At 39.2% G+C, this 21092-nt stretch overlaps 1 protein-coding gene across 1 annotated transcript in view; it reads right to left on the reverse strand.

Annotated features, from left to right (window-relative positions):
- Nucleotides 1–7052: 7052 nt before the first annotated feature.
- Nucleotides 7053–21092, reverse strand: part of LOC121355792 (PDZ domain-containing RING finger protein 4-like) — a 229291-nt gene continuing 215251 nt past the window's right edge. The window contains 3 exon segments of the mRNA XM_041471497.1: nt 7053–8646; nt 14507–14623; nt 17997–18098. Coding sequence (XP_041327431.1) covers nt 7120–8646; nt 14507–14623; nt 17997–18098 — 1746 coding nt within the window. The 3' untranslated portion in view covers nt 7053–7119.

A 21092-nucleotide genomic window follows, 5' to 3' on the forward strand; every position in this document is an offset into this window, starting at 1 on the left:
TTAGGCATTTTCTCCCTTTTAATTTTGCAGGACAGGCACATCCTAAGGGACATCTTGGTTTTAGAGAATCCAGGGATTATGATAGTGCAAAAGCAAGAAAAAAGAAAATAATAATGCTGACTCCTTTTATCCCACTCCCAAACCTCCCAGTAAGCACACACTTGTTTGGTAGTGGGAGACCCTTTGGATCCACTTCCATTCCTCAGACAATGGGAGTGCAAAACCTGCAGTGGATGTTAATCCTTTTCACACCAGTAGAAATGGCAAAGCATTCAAATTTGCACTGAAAATTGAGATGAGGTAAAAGATGAGACATTCTGTAAATATAAACCCTTTAAAATAAAATAATACAGATGACATAAAAGTGTAAAAATTGTTACTGACATGAATAATTCACTAACTATTGAACGATATAAGTCACCAACTAATGTGTATTATGTGCCATTTAATAGTGGATGTATCTGAAGAAATATGGAAATTGGAATACTTTAATAACTTCATATATGAAAGATGATGAGACTGCCTAAATGATTAAGAGGAAGATATGTTATAATGAACTAAAGCCACTCGAGTGTAAGGTAATTTTAATTCAAATCTCCATCTGCTTATGTATAATTAAGACTCATTTAACAAGTTAATGCCTAACAGAAAGAACTGATAAGTTTGGTATTAAAGAGCTTAAGAGAAGTAAATTAAACTGTCGAGTTTGAGGAGCTTTCATTTGAATTCCCTGTACCTAACCAAAACACATCTTCCAGGTGCATTTCTTTACCCTGACTACGCAGCCAGGTCCCAAATTTGGGGAGAAAAAGGAGATGAAAATCATAATATCTTTGTTATATTTTCATTTTAGATATCATGTCAAGTCAGGAGTTTGACAGCATCTTTGCTCATATGAATATTTATACTGTTCAAGCTGCTCTCCATATAGTGTCTACACACCATTAAGAAGACACTTTTCATTCCATCAGAAAAATTTATACATTGCAGAGATTGCCAATGGGGTTAAATAACTTATGAAAATAAGAGTATTGCCTTTGATGTGTAAAGAAAGTAATATTTTCATCAGTGGTAAATTTTATATGCTATTCACCCACTTAACTTTTTCTTTCAGTCTTTCTCCAGATATCTTTCTTGCAAAGTCCAGTAGTCAAAACAGTGGCTTCAACCTTTTCATCTTTCATCATGCAATTTTAATTTCCATCTTTTGGCTTCTTCTCCACTGTCAAGATGAGAGTTTCCTATATTCACTTCATACTTAAAATTCTCTGTGCTTTCAATTTTTTTTCTCTTTGTCACTGGAGCCAGACATCAGCTTTGATTTGCTCCTAGTGCTCTGGAATAAGTTAGACACTTTGGGGAATGTATTGGAAGAACAAATACCTCAGCATGTCTAATGCTTATTGCAATGCAGATGCTCCCAAGGGACGACAATGTATTAAAGCTATGGGGTTTGACCAACACCCAACTCGATAAATGCCTAACGTAGACACTGCACTAATTGAAGTTTACTGATTTGTTCCTAGGCTAAAAAGACTTTAGTATCATTCTTGTTTAGTATCAGTCTAAGTGCAGAAAAAATAGAGACTGAATTGTTTAAAATCTATTAAAGAATAGAACCAATGTTTTCTCAAATCGAGTTTTGGGCAATGGAGGTCCTTAAAATTCAACAGCAAGTGAAATACCTCTTTATATATATATATATATATATATATATATATATATAGATATATATCCACAGATTAACACAATTTACTGTTTGTAGCTAGTCTCTTCATTATAAAAGCATTTGGGGTAACATGCATTTTTGTATGTGTATCTCACAAATAAGTGAGCATATGTTTTAAAAGGTCTTCCTTTCCTCCAGCATTTAAAAATGCACTCTGTACTGAGCCATCTCCAAAGACATTTGCAGCACTTCAGTAGAATGAACTTCAAGGGGCATAGGAAATGTGCCAAATGAACCAAGCCACCTATATTGACTACAGATGAAAACTTGCAGTCAGAAAAAGGCTTCAATTTGTGTTGATAAGCTGATCTATGAAAATATAAATTGCTTCTTTTAGTAAAGATCCCCCTTCAACATTTATTACCTTTCAAGTTCAGAAGTCTTGCTTCCAGAAGAAAGAGGAAATGAGAGAAAGGAAAAGGAAAAGGAAAAGAAAGGAGAAAGCTTAATTAAGAGTTCAATTTGAGCTTAGAGACCCAGAAAATCAAAATTTTAACCCAAAATTTAAAATCCAAATGCAAAAGAAAAAAAAAAAGAAAAATAAAAGAAAAAAGAAGAAAAAGAAAAGTCAGACGTTCATACCCAAATCATGAACTAATCTGGATGAGGAGGTGGCCAGCATGTTTGTGAAACATTGCTGTTGGCCCTTCTTTGGTACCTGAATGTATCCCAGAACACATTACATTCTCCTGGATGACACTGAAATTGTAGATTTTTGTATAAGGACATCTTTGTTTTGGGACATCTTGTACATTTACTGAAGAAAGAAGCTGCCAGAAGGGAATATTGGCATGAGACAGACTAATTAGTAAGGACAGTCCCTCCCCATGGTCTAGTGCCTGTGAAAAGCAGCACATACATTTCTCTTCACAGTTCTTATCAGCTGTAGGCAGTATGCCTGTAGCTCAGCCCCACTACCCACAGCTGTCACAACCAGGGTGGTATCTGAGTATGCAAGGCAATCCTTTCTTCCTTTGAGCTCCATCTAAGCAATCTTTACAGTAGAGTAATTTCACTTAATAACCTCACAGATATTGAGGTCCTGTACCTGTACACAAATGCCATTTTTTCCTGGCTCAGAAGCAGATGAATTGGGCAAGGAAGCTCAGATCCTTTATTGCCAGGAACAGGAAAAGCTGCACATGGCTGAAGGCTCTGACAGTGAGAGGTGGACCCTTTTCCTGGAAGGACAGGAACCTCCTCACTCCCAAGAAGGGCCCAGGGACTACGCACTTGAGCTTGCTGCCTTGCCAGGTGCATCCCAAATCCCAGGTTGGATCTTGTCTCAGAGGTATCATCCAAAACCACTCCATCATTCATGTAGTAGCTGACATCACAGCAAGATGAACAACATCTGAAAACCTGGGCAAAATCTACACAAGTCTTATAAATGCAGCAATTGCCATCCAAGCATGTGGAATGCTTTTCTTTAAACAGAAAAACTTGTTTTGGAGCAAAGGCACTTAATAAAACCTGCTCATGATCCCTCTGCAATATTCTTTCTCCTCCTTCAGGTATTAGCCAACTGGCCTCCCAGAGTGACACCACCAGGTTTCTGACAGCTGCTCTGTGATGCTGTAGCCAAATGCAAGCTCCCATAACCTTCATTTTATCCTCATTCCTGAGGAGCATTTAATACTCTGAAAAAGCAGTGGGTGAATAAAATGGATATCAATGGAGCACTCAGCACATAAATGTTTGTGATCAGCAGTTTAAAGGTTAAGAACCTGGGGCAATTCCAGCTTTGAACCAGGAAATATTTTAGCATCAATGCCACATCATGAAAAAAAGGGTGCTATTCTGTAATTTGTACCAAGAGGTACAAATGAACATTAGTTAAACAAAAACAAATGAAAAAAGTCAAGCATCATGATAATAATGAATAATTAAATCCCTGTGAGTCCAGAAAGTGTAACACTAAAGTATCATCTCTTGTAAGGTCCTTGTTTGGTCTCACAGGGCAATGTATCAAGCACAGACTAGATTTCATCTCCGATTGCTTGTGTTCAATTCAAATAATATTACCAGTCTTTTTCTTAAAAAAAAAAAAAATCTGATGCAGGTTTAGTTTATTGTCACGGTCATACCCTTTTCCCTTTTAGGATACTTACATTGAGAGGATGATTCAGGGATCCCACAGATTTTAACCTTACTTATGGTGAGCAGTGCTCCTAAATCTCTTGGCAATACAGTTGTCAAGAGGAACAAGGATTTTTATAAGGCCATTTTGTTGGCTTCATAGGAAAAATTACCTCCCACTGGTCTCAGCTGGGTACCAGTGTTGGGGGAAAGATGAGTGGGACATAGCTCCTTTCCCAGCAGTGATGTGGCCATGGTAACATATCTTCTCTGACTTTTGCACTTTATCTCAGAGCAATCCTGCTAAACAAGATCTGGTCTTGTTCCAGTTGGAAAGCAATTTTATATTCCTTCGTATGAAAAAGAGTTCTCAACAGAGGAAGTTTTAAAAGATTTATGACAACATAAAAAACATTTTGTTCCTTCTCTTTTAATTTGCCTTAGTACTAAAATGTTATTTTCCTCAGTAAAAATAATGACATTTTGAAAAAAAAAAATATAAGCAGGAATAAACCGCATGTGGGATGTCAGCATTGGATTTCACTGACACAAAATTGCTGGAATGAGAGAGTGCAATGCTGAGTCCTGCCCTGCAGAGAAACCAGCTGAGAGCAGTGAACAGTGAACACTCACCTGCCATTCAGCCCCTGCACACCACCACCCTGGGTGGCCTCGCAGCCCTGCTCTGGGGCCACGTGGTTATTTTCATGCTAGCAGCAATGATCAAGGCATTTCATCAGGCAGAAATGAATGCTTCTCCCCAAAGCTGCCCAGAGAAAAAGGAAAATGACACTTAATAACTGTAGTTTAGAAAAAAGGAGAGAAAACTGTGGGCTGCTGGAAACTGCCCAGATTAAGGATTAGGTAGGGACATGGTGTTTCATGAAGAAAAAAGAAGAAGGTAGTTGAGCTCTGGCAGGTACGTGCTTAGCTAGAAATCACATCACGTGTGCTACCAACAGTATCTCTGTTTCACCTCTTGTTTTTCTCTTTTCTCTTGCTAGATTTTGACGGATCTCCCTAGATTTGGAAATATTTCCACTTACAGACTATTAGTACACTATAAATATTGTTTATTCTTTGTTTCTCTAATTATTATCTATTGCTTAGCTCCTCTCTTCCCCTCCACTTGGACTCCCCACCCCACCATCCTCCAGTTTGGACTTTTCTCTAATTAGACATGGATTTTCCTACTTTTATTTCTCAGTGATGAAATAAAGATATTACATTTTCTGAAGATCCATGTCGTTCTCTGAATATGAGTGTCACACTAGCTTGATGGGAGCTCTAATTTAATAATGGGAGTAAATCAGTAAGTACTGTGTCTAAGGGAAAGAAGTAAGAGTAGCCATTGTCTTGAGGTGAACTCAGATTAGGAAAGAGACCTGTGTTTAAGTGTGATTACTGTAATGTGATAAGGGAAACAGCCAAACCTCTGGGCTGTGATGTCTCCAGAAGAATGTGTACCTTCCTAGATGACTTAGTTTGGTCAAAGACAATTCCTAGGCTCACCTGGAGAGACAATCTGGTATCAGCCTCTTGAAAGCAATACTATATGACCCTGTGATCCTTCCTGGTCAGGGATTACACACTTTTTAATTTAAAAGAAAACAATAGAGGCGTTTTTCATTGAGCCTGAACAGCTGTATGCTTGCTGAGGATTTAGTGTGATGTCCCCCTGAGTGCTGAAGTGAGAATTTTCTGATTATAAAACTGTGAACTGTCAGTGGCATAATTTTCCTAAGCACTCGGAAAGCAGTGCTCTTATGCTATTTATATACCTGGAGATGCAAAGAGCACTGCCAATGTCAACTAATGCCAAAAGTGTTTAAAAAAAAATAATTCCCAGAATTTGGTAGTTTGGAAATATTATTATGAGCCTTCCTGCAACTTTAAGCATATATTTTAGAGCCTGATGCCAGGTGACTTCAGAACCTAATGCTGCTATGGAAAACACTACAATCAATTAGGAACTTCTGTGAATCAAGCACAGGGACAATGAATATGGAACTGTTAGGCCATTTCTTCAACAGACTGCCCAAGACTAGTCATTTCAGCGTGCTCTAACTCACTGGGCTGGCAGTAGCAGCAGCAGCTCAGAAGATTTCGCCAGTGGCAGCAGTGGGGCCTCTGCTGCATGGAGAGTCAGGGAGTCCCATCAGGCACCCAGACAGCAAATTGCCATTGCTCCTGAGCTCCAGCCAGCTCCCACTGAGGCTCTTTTAAATGACTTGGGTGCTCCTCAACAATAATTTCACTCCCTTAACTCAATTAGTTGCTTTTCATTCTCTGTTTTGCCTTAACTCACGATCTATGAAAATGTCACTGGTAGTTTTTCTTGCATGAGATTTGGCTCAAAGTTAGACATATGCTGTGTTCATGTTTTGTATGTGTAGAACAAATAGCAAGCTCAGCCAGGGAGAGGAGTCATGGCAGTTACCTAACATCTTACAACAAAGCAATACATCAATGAATAATTTTAATTAACTAATAATAGCAGGTAAGGAAAAGCCAGAAAGACCCACTATGTGTTCTGCAAAATTAAAAGTTAATTCATAAGAAATATCCTATGGAATTGTGTCCTTTTTTCATGAAATCTCTATATGCTGTAAATACCATGCACAGCAAAATGGCTTATACTTAAAGGAAAATTCTCAATCTAAATAAAACAATAGTTGGCTTTTTTTTCCTTAAAGATAAGCAATAATTTATTTCTCTTTCATCTTCACAATTATCACATACTGCGCAGCTACAAGACCAATGCCACTACATAACACAGGAGAATTGCTCACCTACACTTTACTTGGACAAATACAATTACAATTTACAGATTAAATGTGCTGTAAAATATGCAGGTGGAAAAATGTAATTCTTATCTATATGATGGGATGTGGCATATGTTTTATGAACAGACTCAATCTAAGATGTAAAACTTTAAAACTTGTTAAGCCAAGGATACAGTATAAAGCATTTTGGTTTGGTATTGTATTGTTACTAAAGTAGAAAAAGCAAAATTAGAGAAATAAATCCAGATCTTAAGTTACAGGATATGTTTTAGGTTAAGAAATTTTTTGCTTTACTTTTCTATTTTTTTTTTTTACAAATGAATAATATGAATATATTGCAGGATAAAGAAAGACTGCCAGATAAAGAAGGTATTGTTATATGAAAAACAAATTAAAAATACCAGGTCATTTTGCTTACAAAAAGATCAAACTATAAACAGTCACAAAATATATAAAAATGCCACATTGAACGAGGCAATTGTACTCTACCTAAACTGGTAGTATACTCTCTGTTAGAAGTTGTGTTCATACAGTAGTAACTGATAAAAAGGCATTGTGCACTCTTGTGCCGTCTGGGGATTTAGCACCATGTGTCATCAGTTCTTGTATTGTCATCCAGTTGTCCAAGATTTTCTTGTTTCTCTTTTTCATCATCTTTTTGTGACTCAGTTCAATAATGTTGATTTCTTTTTTGCCCTCGCTGCCACTCTGCGGACTTTCCTTAAGACACTCCAGCCTGCTCCTCATCATGAACTCCCGCCGCCTCCTCTGCTCCTTAGCGCGCACCAAATGCTGCTTCCGCTCCTCTTTGCTCCAGTAGCGACCCATCTTCATCTCACTCATCGTATCATCATCTGTCGTCATCCCACTGCGCTCCTCTTTAATTTTTAAGGCACGTTCCTTCAGGATTCTGTCTCGAACTGGTCTCTTTGTGATGTACCTTGTCCCATCACTCCTTATTTTCACTTTCCATTCCATCTTGGGCTCCGCACACTTCTGCGAGTCTTTGCACATGCTCACCAGGCTGAGCTGGCTCTGGGCATACTCCACAGCAGACTTCTGCTGGATCAGTTGCATATAGCTTTGATAATGCTTTGCATGAGCAGGGATGTTCCCGTACCTGTAAGAAGAACTGTGATATGGAGACAAATAGGGAATGTGCTCGCTGCCTTGCCTTTCCTGGTCTGTGAATTTGCTGCTTTCTGATGCCAGCACTGCATTCTCAGCAGCACTGTTTTGCTCAGTGGGCTTGGTTTTGGATGAGGTTGTCTCCCTGTTGCTTTGTCCTGAGGATGACTGATTAGCAACAATTGTGGTCCTCAGGTTTTTCCTGTTGGTTATGCTGATCACTCTCTTGAGAGAGTTATCAGGGGATCGCTCCACAGTCAGCGGAGTGCTCCTGCAGCTTTCAGCAGTGTTGTAGGCACTGGAGCTGTCTTTGTCAGACTTTTCAGGGTGCTCCATGATGTCATCCAGTTTGCCTCTTTGCACGTCTGTGCTGGTGTTATAATTCCTGAAACTTTCCTCATGTAAAGCCCAAATGTCTCCATACTGATCTCTCACCTTTTGGAGCCGGTGAGCTTGCATAATATTCTGGCATTCAAGTTCAATGTTCCTCAGCTCCTCATTGAGTAGCTGCAGCTCATGCTCCACTCCATCTTGCTCTCTTCTGTTGCATTCTATCATGCTGCTTGAGTAATAAAGATCATACTCCCCATGGTTTCGAATCTTGCACTTCAGTTCCAACAGCTGCCGAAACCTTTCACATTCCTCCTCTGGGTTTCCTATGAAATCAGATTCAATGTATTCCCCAGAAACAAAGCTTTCATTGCACTGGAGCTCAACACTGCCTAATGTGTCCTGGCTGTGGCCCAGATCCCGTGTGCTCTGCAGGGTAGCACTGTTCTGCTCCTCGGTTGCATTTTCTTGCTCTGAGCTCTCATCATTTCGAAGACTTTCATCTGTAGGTCCCACCCCACTGTCCTTCTCATGATTGTTCGATGATGAGGTTGCAGTGTCGGTAGTGCCATCTTCCTCTTCATGTTTCTTTGGCTAAAAATATGAGTAAACCAAAAGGATTATCAAATACAGATCATATTATAGGAGAATTATTTTCTAGTTCTGTTTTGCTTAAACAGCTGGGATCTGATTTAAGCTCAATTAAAACAGATCACTAAACAGCAGTCCTACTGCTCATAGCTTTTAAACATTTCTGAGAGCCATGCTGTGGTTTCCATACTAAGCAAAGTAAGTGAATTTCAGTACTAGTGACATAGCTTCTAAAGTCCGTAAAGAAATACTTCCCCCTCTAGCTAAGCCATCTCTTTGCAATGCTTAAAGATAATGATCACCAGATGGTGAGCTGGTTTTGGTTTTGGACTACGGCCAGAAACTGGTGGAGCTGAAATCTTCTCAAACTTGAGAGAAAGCCTCAGTACAGGTATCATTTCAGACAAACAGAGCAAGCAGCCAATGAAGCAATGACTAGTACAAGCTAACAGGGTGCAAAAAGACTACTGTTTCTTTTTTTAAGCAGTGAAATTTTGTTTGCTTCATTACACCCTCCATGGCCTTCTCCTACACTTCTTGTGCTCAGTAGCCTTTTTCTGAAAAGGAGTTCATTTTGGATTCCAGGATTCTGCTCAGAAGGATCTAAGTCCATTTCATCCCTGGAAACTCTTTTTGAAAAGTCATTTATTTCCATTGTTAGAGTTTATGTTCCTTAAAAGTAAAAACAGTCTTTCAATATTGAGGGCAGAACAACACTGAATGCTTTGCCATGAGTATAATGTCAAGTTTTTTGGCTGCTGATTAGCCCTCTACTCATTGTACCTCACCTATTTATATTCACAACCTATTTATATTCCATAGAATGTGAGATAATACCTCTCTGAAGAGACAGACACTCTATTTTTCAAACCAGATAAGCAAAGAATCATGCAGAGTGCAATTTATATGACCAAGTACCTAACTACACCCAGTACCAACCAAACACCATGTCTCTTTTAGGAGGTATAATTGCATAATTAAGTATAATGACTGAAATAATCAGTAGAGAAAAAAGGTACTGTGCACCCAGTGAAAGGAAACAGACTTAAAGAGGCCACTGTCATGATTCCCTTTTTATCTACTTTGACAAACAGTAAAACAGGATGAAAATGTGTCTCCTATGTTATCCCTTCTCCTCTCTTCATGTGCACCTGATGATCACATGCCCTTCATCTGGTTTCATTTCTTCAGCTGTTATGAAAAAATAACGGCCTAGTGTCAGAAAAACAAAAATAACCTCCACCCCCAATTCAGTGTAAGAATGGAATAAAGCAAATATTGAAAGAAACACACCACCAGGAGAATTCAGTGTCTGTGACAAACCAGTTAAAAATTTCTGAAAAGATGTCTTAGGAGATTTAGGTTTAATTTAGTATCCTTTTAGTTCATCTCCTCCAGATGAGTGCTGCTACATATGCTATTCCGTTCCCCTCTCTCACCTGCTTTGGAGCTGCTGCAGCTTGTCTTGACCTCCTCTGCCCCCAAACCTTTCAGCAGAGAAGTGACTCCAGCCTGGGCAACTTACATTTCACCCCAGCCACTGCATTGCAATGTGCAATCCATATTTCTCACTGCTCTGGAAAATATTTAACTACCGACAGGAGGGAGAACAGCTCCACCAGACAACAGGAGGGCAGTGCTGCAGAGCAGTCAGGAATCTGGGTGCCTATTCCACATGCAGGGATCCATTCACATGACCAAACAAGGATGGTCAGGATCTGCTATTTGACTCTGGGTGTGAGTGAAATTATACAATTTGCATCCATATGACTAAAACTCCAAAGAGGGTGCTTTATGTGTTAGCCCAGCTAGACAGCTTACAGGAGCAGAGCTTCATGATACTTCCTCTGATGTCTTCTGCATGGTATTACACCACCCAAAGTACATATTTAAGCACTTCTGAAAAAAAACACTTAATGAGGCTATTTGTATAGGTGTTGGGAAGAGACTTTACAGTTGAGGCCCATGCAATCAACACTTTCAGAACTGGTAGCTCCTGTTTTCCACACCACTTTTATCAATAATTTAAGCTTTGCTTCTTCAACTTGATTTATACTGACTGAATATACATACACTCTGCAATCTACCTAAGTCACACTATCTGGAATTAAGATGTACACACAAAAGATGTAAACAAAGCAAAGCCCATCTTTTGAGTCAAATAGAAACCAGACAAGTGGGATTGATCTGATGAAATATAAGTGTCTATGGTACAAGCATCTGAGTATCAGATAGTGACTTTGGGTTCCCTCAGGAAAAAACAAGTGCCTATACATTCAGATTCTTCTCAAACTAAAGCAGACATACATATCACACTAAATTTTTCCCCAGATACTTGCAGCTAAGTCAATTAAGAAAATGGAAAGTAATACAGATGTTTATTGTACTGTATGTTTTTGAGATATATTTTATTAAAAAATCCATTGTGACTCAAGTAAGGTAGCCCCTGGCATTTTTGTCCTGGACATTTCATGCTTGCCAGAGCTCCTAAACATGTGCAGACTGAGCAGTCTTTTAAAACATGAGATAATTTTAATTTTATTTTGAAAGATAACAAGCCTAATTCCACGTTACATCTCTTCTGAAAAACAAGAGAGAATCCACAATTTTCAGTGTGTTGCTTTTTCTGGTGTTAGCTACTATCTATTTCAGACAAAGTGTTTGTTTTCAAACATACATTGTCAATCTCTTCTACAATTATTTCTGTTTGAAATACCAAAGGGCTCCTTAGGCCTCATCTTTGCAGTGAGAACTCAGATAATGAGAAGGTAAACCCAGCGGTGCGTACAATCAAGCAATAAATGAACCTCAAAAGATTCTGCATTTCAGCTCCAGCAAGAATTCCTGCCTATAAAATGGCTAATCTTGCAGGAATTCAGACCCTGTTCTATTTTTTTACAATTTAGAATGTATATTGGGACTCAAACCCCAAATTGCTACTAAAGTCTGAATGCAGTATGATTCAGTTGAAGGCTCTAAAACAGAGCTGGGATCTCTGGTCAGTCTCTGACAGTGGGAGGGAGACTGGTCACAGGGAGAGTAATCTCCAGTTGCAGGCTAACCATGAAGTACTTAAACCATGAGGGAAATTTGGAATTTATTTCAGTGGTTCACTAAAAGCGAAAATGCTCTTCTGCCAACAATGCCGGTCTTTTAAAACAGGCTTCTTTCAAAAAAAGGATTTTCCCCCAGATATTTTATCTGTATTTCAGCTTTGAATGAACTAGAATAATTCTTTTTATCCAATTCTTTTTTCTTCTTCTTCTTAATAGGTTCTGATATATTACATGATACCAATAAGAATTTCTGCATAGCAAATGTATGATAGTCTTCTGAAAATTATCTCTGCTGCACAATGAACCATGATGTTGTAAAGGGAAAGGAACACAATGAATTATAAAAATGGAGAATTACATCTTTCCTTGAGGCTTTTTGGAGTATTCCATATAGAGAAGATACAATTATTGACAGAATCCTACAGAGTAGGTCAAAAACATACAGAAAAGACATGACTATCTACTTGACTCTTCTATTACAAACTGTACCAAATTTTTTTTGTGACAGCTCACATTAAATGTTAAAATGGCATTCTGTAAAACAGACTTATATTTGGGAGGATATTCTGATAGAGAGTGTATTCATTCCTGCAGTTCTCGAGATTCATGATGACAGATGATTATGAAGCCAGAGGACTAAGTTTTGTTCCCAAAAATCAAGGCTGGTCTCCATGGCCAACCAGGGAGCTTGAAAATACTCAGAGTGGCCACTGGCAGCTGCAATGAGAGTGGTTTCATAGCTCCAGTGGATGGTGTGATTCCCCTCAGGAAACTGCTAGATTTCCCAGCCTAACAAGGAGTAAAGAACCAGTTTTCTGACTTGATGAGTCACTGCATAGAGTCTAGAGAGACAGCAGCTGTCACAAATTACTGACGCCCCATTACACACCAAGCTGCATTTGCTTGATTCGATTAGTCATGAGAAGGGCAAAGAAATGTCTGGCTGTCCTAAAATTACTTCAAGCAATGCAATGTCAGGTACTGACAGATCACAAGTGACCACAATTTTTTTTCCAGTGTACTGTTCTTTACAGTAATATAAAAATCTCAGTATGGCAAAAAAAATATGCTTGGCAAAAGATTCCAACAGGGAACAAACAATTTCAATGGGTTCTGTGAAAGCACATCACAGAATATCACTGCTTACTCATTAGCACTATCCACAACCCAAATTCAGTGAAAAAGCCAAAGCTTGACAAGAACTTTGCAGTGGAAGGTCACAATGGTAAAGTGATTTCAGAGCTCCCAACATGTAATGTGAGTGCCTAGTAGGAGTTAATAGGTAGACTTGTTCAAGAATTTCTGCCAGAACTGGAAGTTTGTGTGAAAATGTCACCATGCAAATGAAATTGTTTTGCAAAGAGCAAGTGGTTTTTCTGACAGGAAATATTTGGTATCCAAGATCAAATTTTGGTTAAAACAATAATCGAGATGCCATATATCAGCTGAAAGTAGCTAGCAGTGCAGCAGTTAGCAATTTAACCTGGGAAACTGAGGCTTGGCTCACTGCCTGGAAAGGAGAGTCACAACTAAAAGGTTGGAAAAAATCCTGTTGCAAGGCTGCCTTCCACCCAACCCTGGAGTTATTCCACTTGGTGTAAATGATTAAGTGCTTATAAAATCAAATATTTGTAATCTGACCTGTCATTTTTCAGAGAATTGACTTAATTATTCTGTAAGTGTCCCAGTGAATATTTCATTGATATACATGGAAGAGCTTTACTATGAGCTATCACCTACTCATTGACCCAGTGTCAAGGCTGAAAGGGAGGTCAGGAGGAAACAGTCTAAATGCACATTCAGGCCCTCCAATGTGGACCAAGCATTGAGGCATTTGAAGTCAAAGAAGCTCCCTGGTTTCCAGAACAGAGAAGGCTCTCATGGTATTTCTCCCTCACTTCAAAGAAAAATGCCACAGGCTCTCTTTCTGAGCAATTCAAAATGGAGAAAAAATTGTAAGTCACAAATTTCTGTGGGTGGAAAAACAGTTTCTTCCCAGCTGCATAAATCCAGAAGCCAGGAGAAGTAGAATTTTATTTCTTTGGCTCCACACAGGTGTGCATACTGGCGGATCATCTGATCCAGGAGTGGGTACTTACAACATTCACAACAATATACATCTGAGAAGACCACTTGATGAAACTGTAGGGTATGTTTGCTACAGTCACACAGCCTACAGAACATATGGGCAGGTAAAAGCCAGGATAGTAGCAAGCTGAGACTATGCTAACAATAGCTTATTTGTCTCCATTAACAAAACAAATGCTGAGCTGTGCACTGTCAGTGTAAGAGAAATACACTCACATTAACAAAACACCTGTTGTTTATTTAAACATGTCTTCCATCTTGTTTTGCAAGCTCTGGTGCAAGGATGGCTCATACACTGCATGCATCCCAAAAGGATAATCAAGTCCAGCTCTACAGTTAAATCCCTCATGTGGGGGTTGAACCCATGACCTTGGTGTTATTAGCACCTATTTAACAAAAACTGACATGAAGTTTAACATCATAAATCCCAAACATTTCAGAATTAATGAAGGAAAGCAGTATTATTCCGAGAGTTCAGAGAAAAGGAGAAAGCTGCACTTATCACACCCTATTAAATTGTTTATTAACTTGATATACTGGGCCTAAGCATGTATTTTTCTCTTTTTTCTTACATACAGTGTGCCGGAGATCCGAGCATTTGGAGAGAGAACTCTGTCAAAGCCTTTGACTCCATTTTACAGCACACTGTTTCATTCTCTATTAACAAAAACAAGTATACCTAGAAAAATTTCAAATTATATGTTTAGTAGTGGTCGTACCTGCTCCACCTCATTGGCTGTGTACTGCATCGCTTCATTATGCTGCTCTTCCAACATTTCCAAGTTTAACTCCTCTAAGAATTCATTCCTTTCATCATCCAGCCACCCTTCCTCCAGCTGCAAAGAATACATTAGTATGTTATTTTATGTTAGCAAGGACACATGCTAAAATAGAGTAAACCCAAATGGCAGTGCTTGACTAGTTCTTTTTATTCTAATGATTCTCTTCAGAAAGCCAGGCAGTAGGAGTTCAAGTTCACATCTCAAAAAAAAATAGAAAAGAAAAAGGATAAAAAAGATGGGATTCATGTCTTTTATCCTTTCGTAAAACAGTATGACTGATTTTCTCTCATAATGAAGGAGACTGCACAGCACAGACATTATTTCCTTTCAAAAGGTATGAAAGGCACAGCGCACAATCCTGAAGCTGTCATGTTCATTACTACTGAGAGACCCCGCACTGCAAGAATGGCAATGTTACTAATAGGGCCAGGAGGCAACTGGGCTCTTCTTTCTAACAACCTCCATTCCAGCCCTGCTGCCACCACCTCAATGGAAACCTTATGCTGCATTTCTGTCACTGTCTTCCCATTGATCTTCCAGGTAAACAAATAAACAGAACAGAGTGATAGAAGGATGAGGCGACTTGAAGGGAGGCATTTTTAGTTCTCCTAGTGTGTCTGGAAGCAAGGTTTATCAGTTTGCTTGGTTTTTTTACCCCCAAGTGTAAAATAGTACATTGACATTTGGTGAACACAGTGTTGCAAAAGGACAGGAGGGGATGCCATGTTTTCTGTCAAGTACATATCTCTTCTTGAACCCATTTCACACCCTTCACATCTTTCAAAACTGATAGAACAGGCACCCTGGCCTAAAATGCTGTTCTTTCCATTTTGTTCATTATGCTCATGTGTGCACATGAGCAGAATGACCCTTTGTACCTGCAATCACTTGCCAGATGGCACATTGCATCAAAAAGAAAAACACTGGTCAGTGGCACTCTTGGCTATACTGACAGGATTGTAGCAGAAGGAAACACTGATTGTTTCGTCATTGATGAAGGAACCACAGGACAATGGTGACAAAAACATGCTAAAAGGAAAAGCCTCAGCATAAGACAATTACAAGAATACCAAGTACTCGTGTCCCTGGACAGCAAGAGAAATGTAGCACAGGCCACTCCTAGAGCAGAATTACCACTGCCTCAAAGCCAGGATATGTCTGGTCACAGATGTCAGTCAGAAAAGTTACACTAAACCAGTAGTAGTAGTAGTAGTAGTAGTAGTAGTAGTAGTAGTAGTAGTAGTAGTAGTTCAAAGCTACACAAGGAGTGACTGATGCTGTGTAGAACTTCTAATGGAATATTGGCAGAACATCACTGTTTCCTTAACAAACTCTGATGCAGTTTTGCCCATGTCAACAAATTCTGTCCTCTTATAAAGAAGCCAGCCACCTACAGTTTGGGATTAGGAGGAGACTTTTTTCCTTGAGGGCATATAATTTTTATGTGTGTCCTCAATGGGACTTTCAAACTGTTCTGTGAAACACGCGGTAGTTTTGTTTACTTGTCTTGTTTACTTTTTTCCCCCAAGGAAAGCATGAGCACAGCCTCCCTCTACTGTAAAGGACACAGTTTAATTCACCTCATGTGAGAAAATTGCAGAGATTAACAAACTTGGAGGATGAAAGATGAATCTCACTTGGGCAAATCTCCTGATTTGATTGTGGCAGTTACAGCTTTTAAAAGAAAACTAATGTGTGCCTTAGCATACACATGCATTACATACACTGTGTACAAATTCACACACGAGAATGCATGTGTGTGGTGTGGTCCTCTGGTGCTCTGTTTCAAAACTTCATTATTCACCGCACAATTATGTGGTCAGAGTGGTTTTCTTCCCTGTTACTGACAGCATGTGCTCGGCAGTCACCCTTCAAGGCTGCAATACTGCCATTACCATTTTCTATTTAGAAATGAAAGCCTGCTTAATCCTGCTGTTTTTTACCAAGTCAAAGCAACACAACTAGCAGAAATCAGTTGACAGCCCGATCTCTGACCTACTCTGGCTTTTTCATCAGTTTTGTATGAGTATGTGCTTAAAACACATAAATGGAACAAAAAAATCCAGCACCAAAGGCCCAAACCTAACCAAACCACACTTATTATTTGTAAGGAGTATTCATGTGGGAAGCTACATTGGTACACATAATTCCTTATCTCATACTATTCTTATCATATTGACTCCTTGTTTCATGTTGACCAGTCTAAACAGAGACTGAGCTTTCTCTGGGCATGTATTTTGTATAAGTGGGTGAGTTTCTGTTCTCTAGAGAAAAACAGAATCCTAATGAAAAACAGCTGGAGTAATATTGAAAAATCTCTTTCAAAATTTCAGCAACTGAGGACTATAATTTTGCAGCATAAAGTGAGGAACACCTATTTTTGGTGTACTTTGTCACTGGTTTTATAAGAATTGTTTAGCTTCCTGAAAAGCATAAAGGATATGAATGCTAACATTGTGACTCTTTTATAACTATGGTATTTAAGTAGAGATTCCAAGTGGTACTGAATCACACTTACTTAATTTAATTTATACAGAATATGCAGCTAGTGAGACTGAAAATATCAGAACAATAGCATTAGAGACAAATGGCAACATAACCAACTCTGAATTGTTGGCAGTTAGAACAGTGGAAATATAATGTCCTTTTGCTTTGCAAAGGCCTAAAAATAGAATATAAAGGGATGTAAAAACAGCAGTCTTCTACCACTCTACCTCTTCTTTATCTGATAACCTAACATCTGTCCCCTGCAATGATATTAAAAATTCTCGGAATAGCAAGATTCTTGGTATTGGCATAATTTTATTTTAAAATCATAAAAATGTTTCTAAAAGCTTTTGAAAACACACCTCCCAAAATGCAGGCATGTTCTGGTGACCAGGGTGCTGTTAAAACAATTAGATTTCCATTTGCTGAATGAGACTGTAGAGAAAGTCCCATAATTTATATATACATTAATAGTTTACATGCCTGGTTATAACCACATAGCATAAAACAACCCCTCAGAAATGACAAGCTACCGCTTTGTGTAAGTTCACATAAATTATATACTTCATATAAAAGATAAAATTGATAAACGTTAAGTATGGGAAATTTATCCCCAGAACAAAGCAGAATCCTCTAATGAGTAATGCATAGTTTTCAAGTTCTACTTCATATTTTCCTAATATCATATTGGTACTGCCAGCTTTATTTATATACCTGCTCGCTCTGCTGGAAAAAAACTTGTTTAGTTTGGGGAAAACATGCCCTAGTAATATGATATCATTTTCTTTGTTGGATAAAAAAAACAAAGCTCCACAATTAACTGTTTGCTCCTTTTGTCAGTAAGTTTGGCATTCCTGTTTCTTGGCAGTTCGTTACTTACAGTGACAGGGAATGCATGGTATAACCCAGGTTCTGACCCAGTGCATCTGTTTAGTCTAACCTGCATCTCTGGCCTCGCCACCAGCAACACAATTTTCCTGCATTCTTCGCTGGAGAGCAACGCCACTGCCTCTTCCCTATTCTGGACATCTTGGCCATTTATCTAGGAAACAAATGAAAGTGGCACATTAGTTTCTATTTCCACAAAGCAACACACAATAAAGGGCAGATATCAGCTCATTTGTGCTGAATGTATGGACAATGAAAATTGCACAACGGGCTCATCTTCAGCCCCTCAGAGGTAAGTGCCTTCACTCAATTATGCGCTTACTGTAAGAGCCGTATTGATCGTTGAAGGATGGTGGACATCAGAGGAAGCAGTTATGTTCATAAATGTCCAACCTGAGCCCTGGTAACATACATCTAGCAACACAATTAACCAGCCCCTGACAGGTGACGTTCATCTTTCTCCGTTCAGAGTAATGGAAGTGTCACTCTGAGATAATAGTGCTGGTGGAAGAAGACTGGTAATGCTACAGCTGAAATCAGTCACACTGAATGCTGGTAGAGAGCCAATTAGAGAGCTACAGTATTATCTCTCACCAGGCAATACTTTCAGGCCACTGCTTGTTGCTGCTCTATTTAATCATTTCATATTTGTGCGGACAGCTTAGTAGCCAGTACCACACAAAACATATGTATCCCCCTTACAAGGGGATAATCAAAATAAAAGTGGTTCTTCAATGAAACTCATCTTTTCTTGCTACCCCTCTCCTATTCTGTAACCCCATTAAAACAACGACATCCATGACTACATGGTAACAAACACAATTTTCATTGTCCAAAAACCATTTATGAAGGAATCAAATAGAAATCTTATTCCTCATATGAATTCAGTTTTGTCCAGTTCACAGTACAAGAACTGGATTATTCTCATTGTGACAACAAAACCTCCAAAATTTGGTCTATTTCAAAAAGAATGAAAACAAAACTGGATGGTAGAAATACCTGAATATTTTGGTGGAAAAAAATCTTCTAATGGTTCCATTTCAAAGTAACAGTTGTAATTTCATTTCCATTTCAAGTCCATTTCAACTTGTAGTTGAAAATCAAAAAGAAAGTTGCATTTTATACATATGCTTGGCCTGAAAGTCCTGATTCATAAACATAGCTTTAATTCAGACTAAAGAAAATCCCTGATCACCTAACTGGCAGTGAGTGAAATGTCTGAGGCTCTTCAAAGCTTACATGGTAGGATAACTGTGGTCTGTGGGAGACCGGGTAACACAGAGCTGCCCTAAGCTGAAGAGCAGAGATGCAGCCACAGAGAGGCTCAGGAGCAGATCTGCAGCCTGTACAAAATATCCCCAGACATGGTGGCTGCTCCAGTAACTCCTATCAGCTGAGTAACTGCTTGCCATGGACCCCAGAGGAGGCAGCTGGGCTGTCCCCACATTACCTGAAGGTGGCCGCCCCATCCCAGCTGCACTATCATGGGGAAAGAGCAGACTTCAGCCTGCCCCATGGACTGTGCTTAGCCTGCAGGTTCACAGCTGAAAACAGCAGAAGTTTAGGCAACTACCACAAGGACTGTCCTCTTAAAACTTTCCCTTGACACTGTAACATTTTATTTAAAGTACTCAGGCAGTCTTCAGGTGCTTAGACTGTAAAGGTTGGTGGTTTCTGAGAATGAAAAGGGAGCAATTACAGCCTCAAAAACAAGACGAGACCTGCTGTCATTGTGTGAGGAATACACATAACAGCATTCCCCCATAGCTTTAACCAATGCCACCAGCCACCCACAGAAAACACCCCTGTGCTCAAGGATTTGTGTCTCTCCCAGCCTCAGTGTAATCCACCCATAAATGGTACCGTCACCTTCTATTTCTCTGAGCTATCTCATCAATAAGAGGAGATAGAGGGTCAATGTGTTTTCAGATATGAAAGTAAACCCCACATAACTCTCCGGGTGTTAACTTTAATGATAAAATTCATAGCAATATATCAGCACTGACATTAAAGTAATGCTCCAGTCCACAAGAGGATGGCAGAATTATCTATGTTTTCTCTCACCCCTGGAGTCTTTACTCAAAATTGAAAAGAATTGAATTTCATTAGGAACTGGAGAACATTTGCCTGAACTACTGTAGGCTGTCCACCCAGAAATTTTGCAAAAAGGAAAGTAGTGGAAAATGGATCTACTCTCTCTTTCCTTATTTTGACACACATAGAGTAGAAATAGAAAGTTGTTTCTACTTGGTTGAATAAAAAATGGGCGTTTTTCTGATTTTTGGAAGTTAAAAATACTGGTATTTCTTCAGTAGGTATGTCACATAAAGACATAGAAGCCAGTGTCCTAACTTTTCCTCTCCTACATGCAGCCCATGGAATGGTCTTTTCACCCCAAGTCCTGCTGAGGATGTCACTGCCCTCACACCATGGCATCTGTGCTTTCTGGTGGAGAACATCATCCTATGAATGTTTTCACAATCCCAGCCACACAGAGAAAAAGCCAGCAGGCCCCAAGTGAGCCCTGACATTAAAATCTAATTTATTATTTCCTCTCTAGAAAATGGACCGCTTTGGTAAACCAGCTAATAGACACTATTGTTCCACTAGACTCCCAAAGCTGGTTAAAGCTGTACCAGGATAAGAGATACAGGTTCCAGCAAAGATATTTCATGCAGAAATGAAAAGATTGGAAGGAAGGAACAGACTGATCTTGTGAAAACCTGAAAGCTCATCTACTTAAATTAATGAAGCACAATTATGGAACAAGTTACAGAAAACCAACCTGTCATCATCAGGAGTTTCTTCAGTGGAAAAAGGCAAAAATACAAGACAAATCAACTTGGAACTGGCATTAAAATGCTACAATACAGCAAAAAAATTCCAGTCAAGTGATTTTTGGTAGCTGTTTCATGATTCTGTGCTGTGGTGAAAAGTGCACTACCCGTTGCTGGTTTCCTTTACTGTACAGCTACACTGCCCTATGGAGCAGCCAGCCACCCACACGCACCTATGCTGAAACACACAAACCTATCTTTGGAGTAGCTCTTTAAGTAAGTGGATCGACAGAAACAAAGGGAGAAAAAAAAGCCAAGGTGGTGGATTAGAAAAGAATTCAGAAAAGCAATGTATTACTGGGGGAGGAAAG

Source organism: Pyrgilauda ruficollis, unplaced genomic scaffold, assembly GCF_017590135.1.
Source record: "Pyrgilauda ruficollis isolate IOZ18807 unplaced genomic scaffold, ASM1759013v1 scaffold27, whole genome shotgun sequence".
NCBI classification, from domain to species: Eukaryota; Metazoa; Chordata; class Aves; order Passeriformes; family Passeridae; genus Pyrgilauda; species Pyrgilauda ruficollis.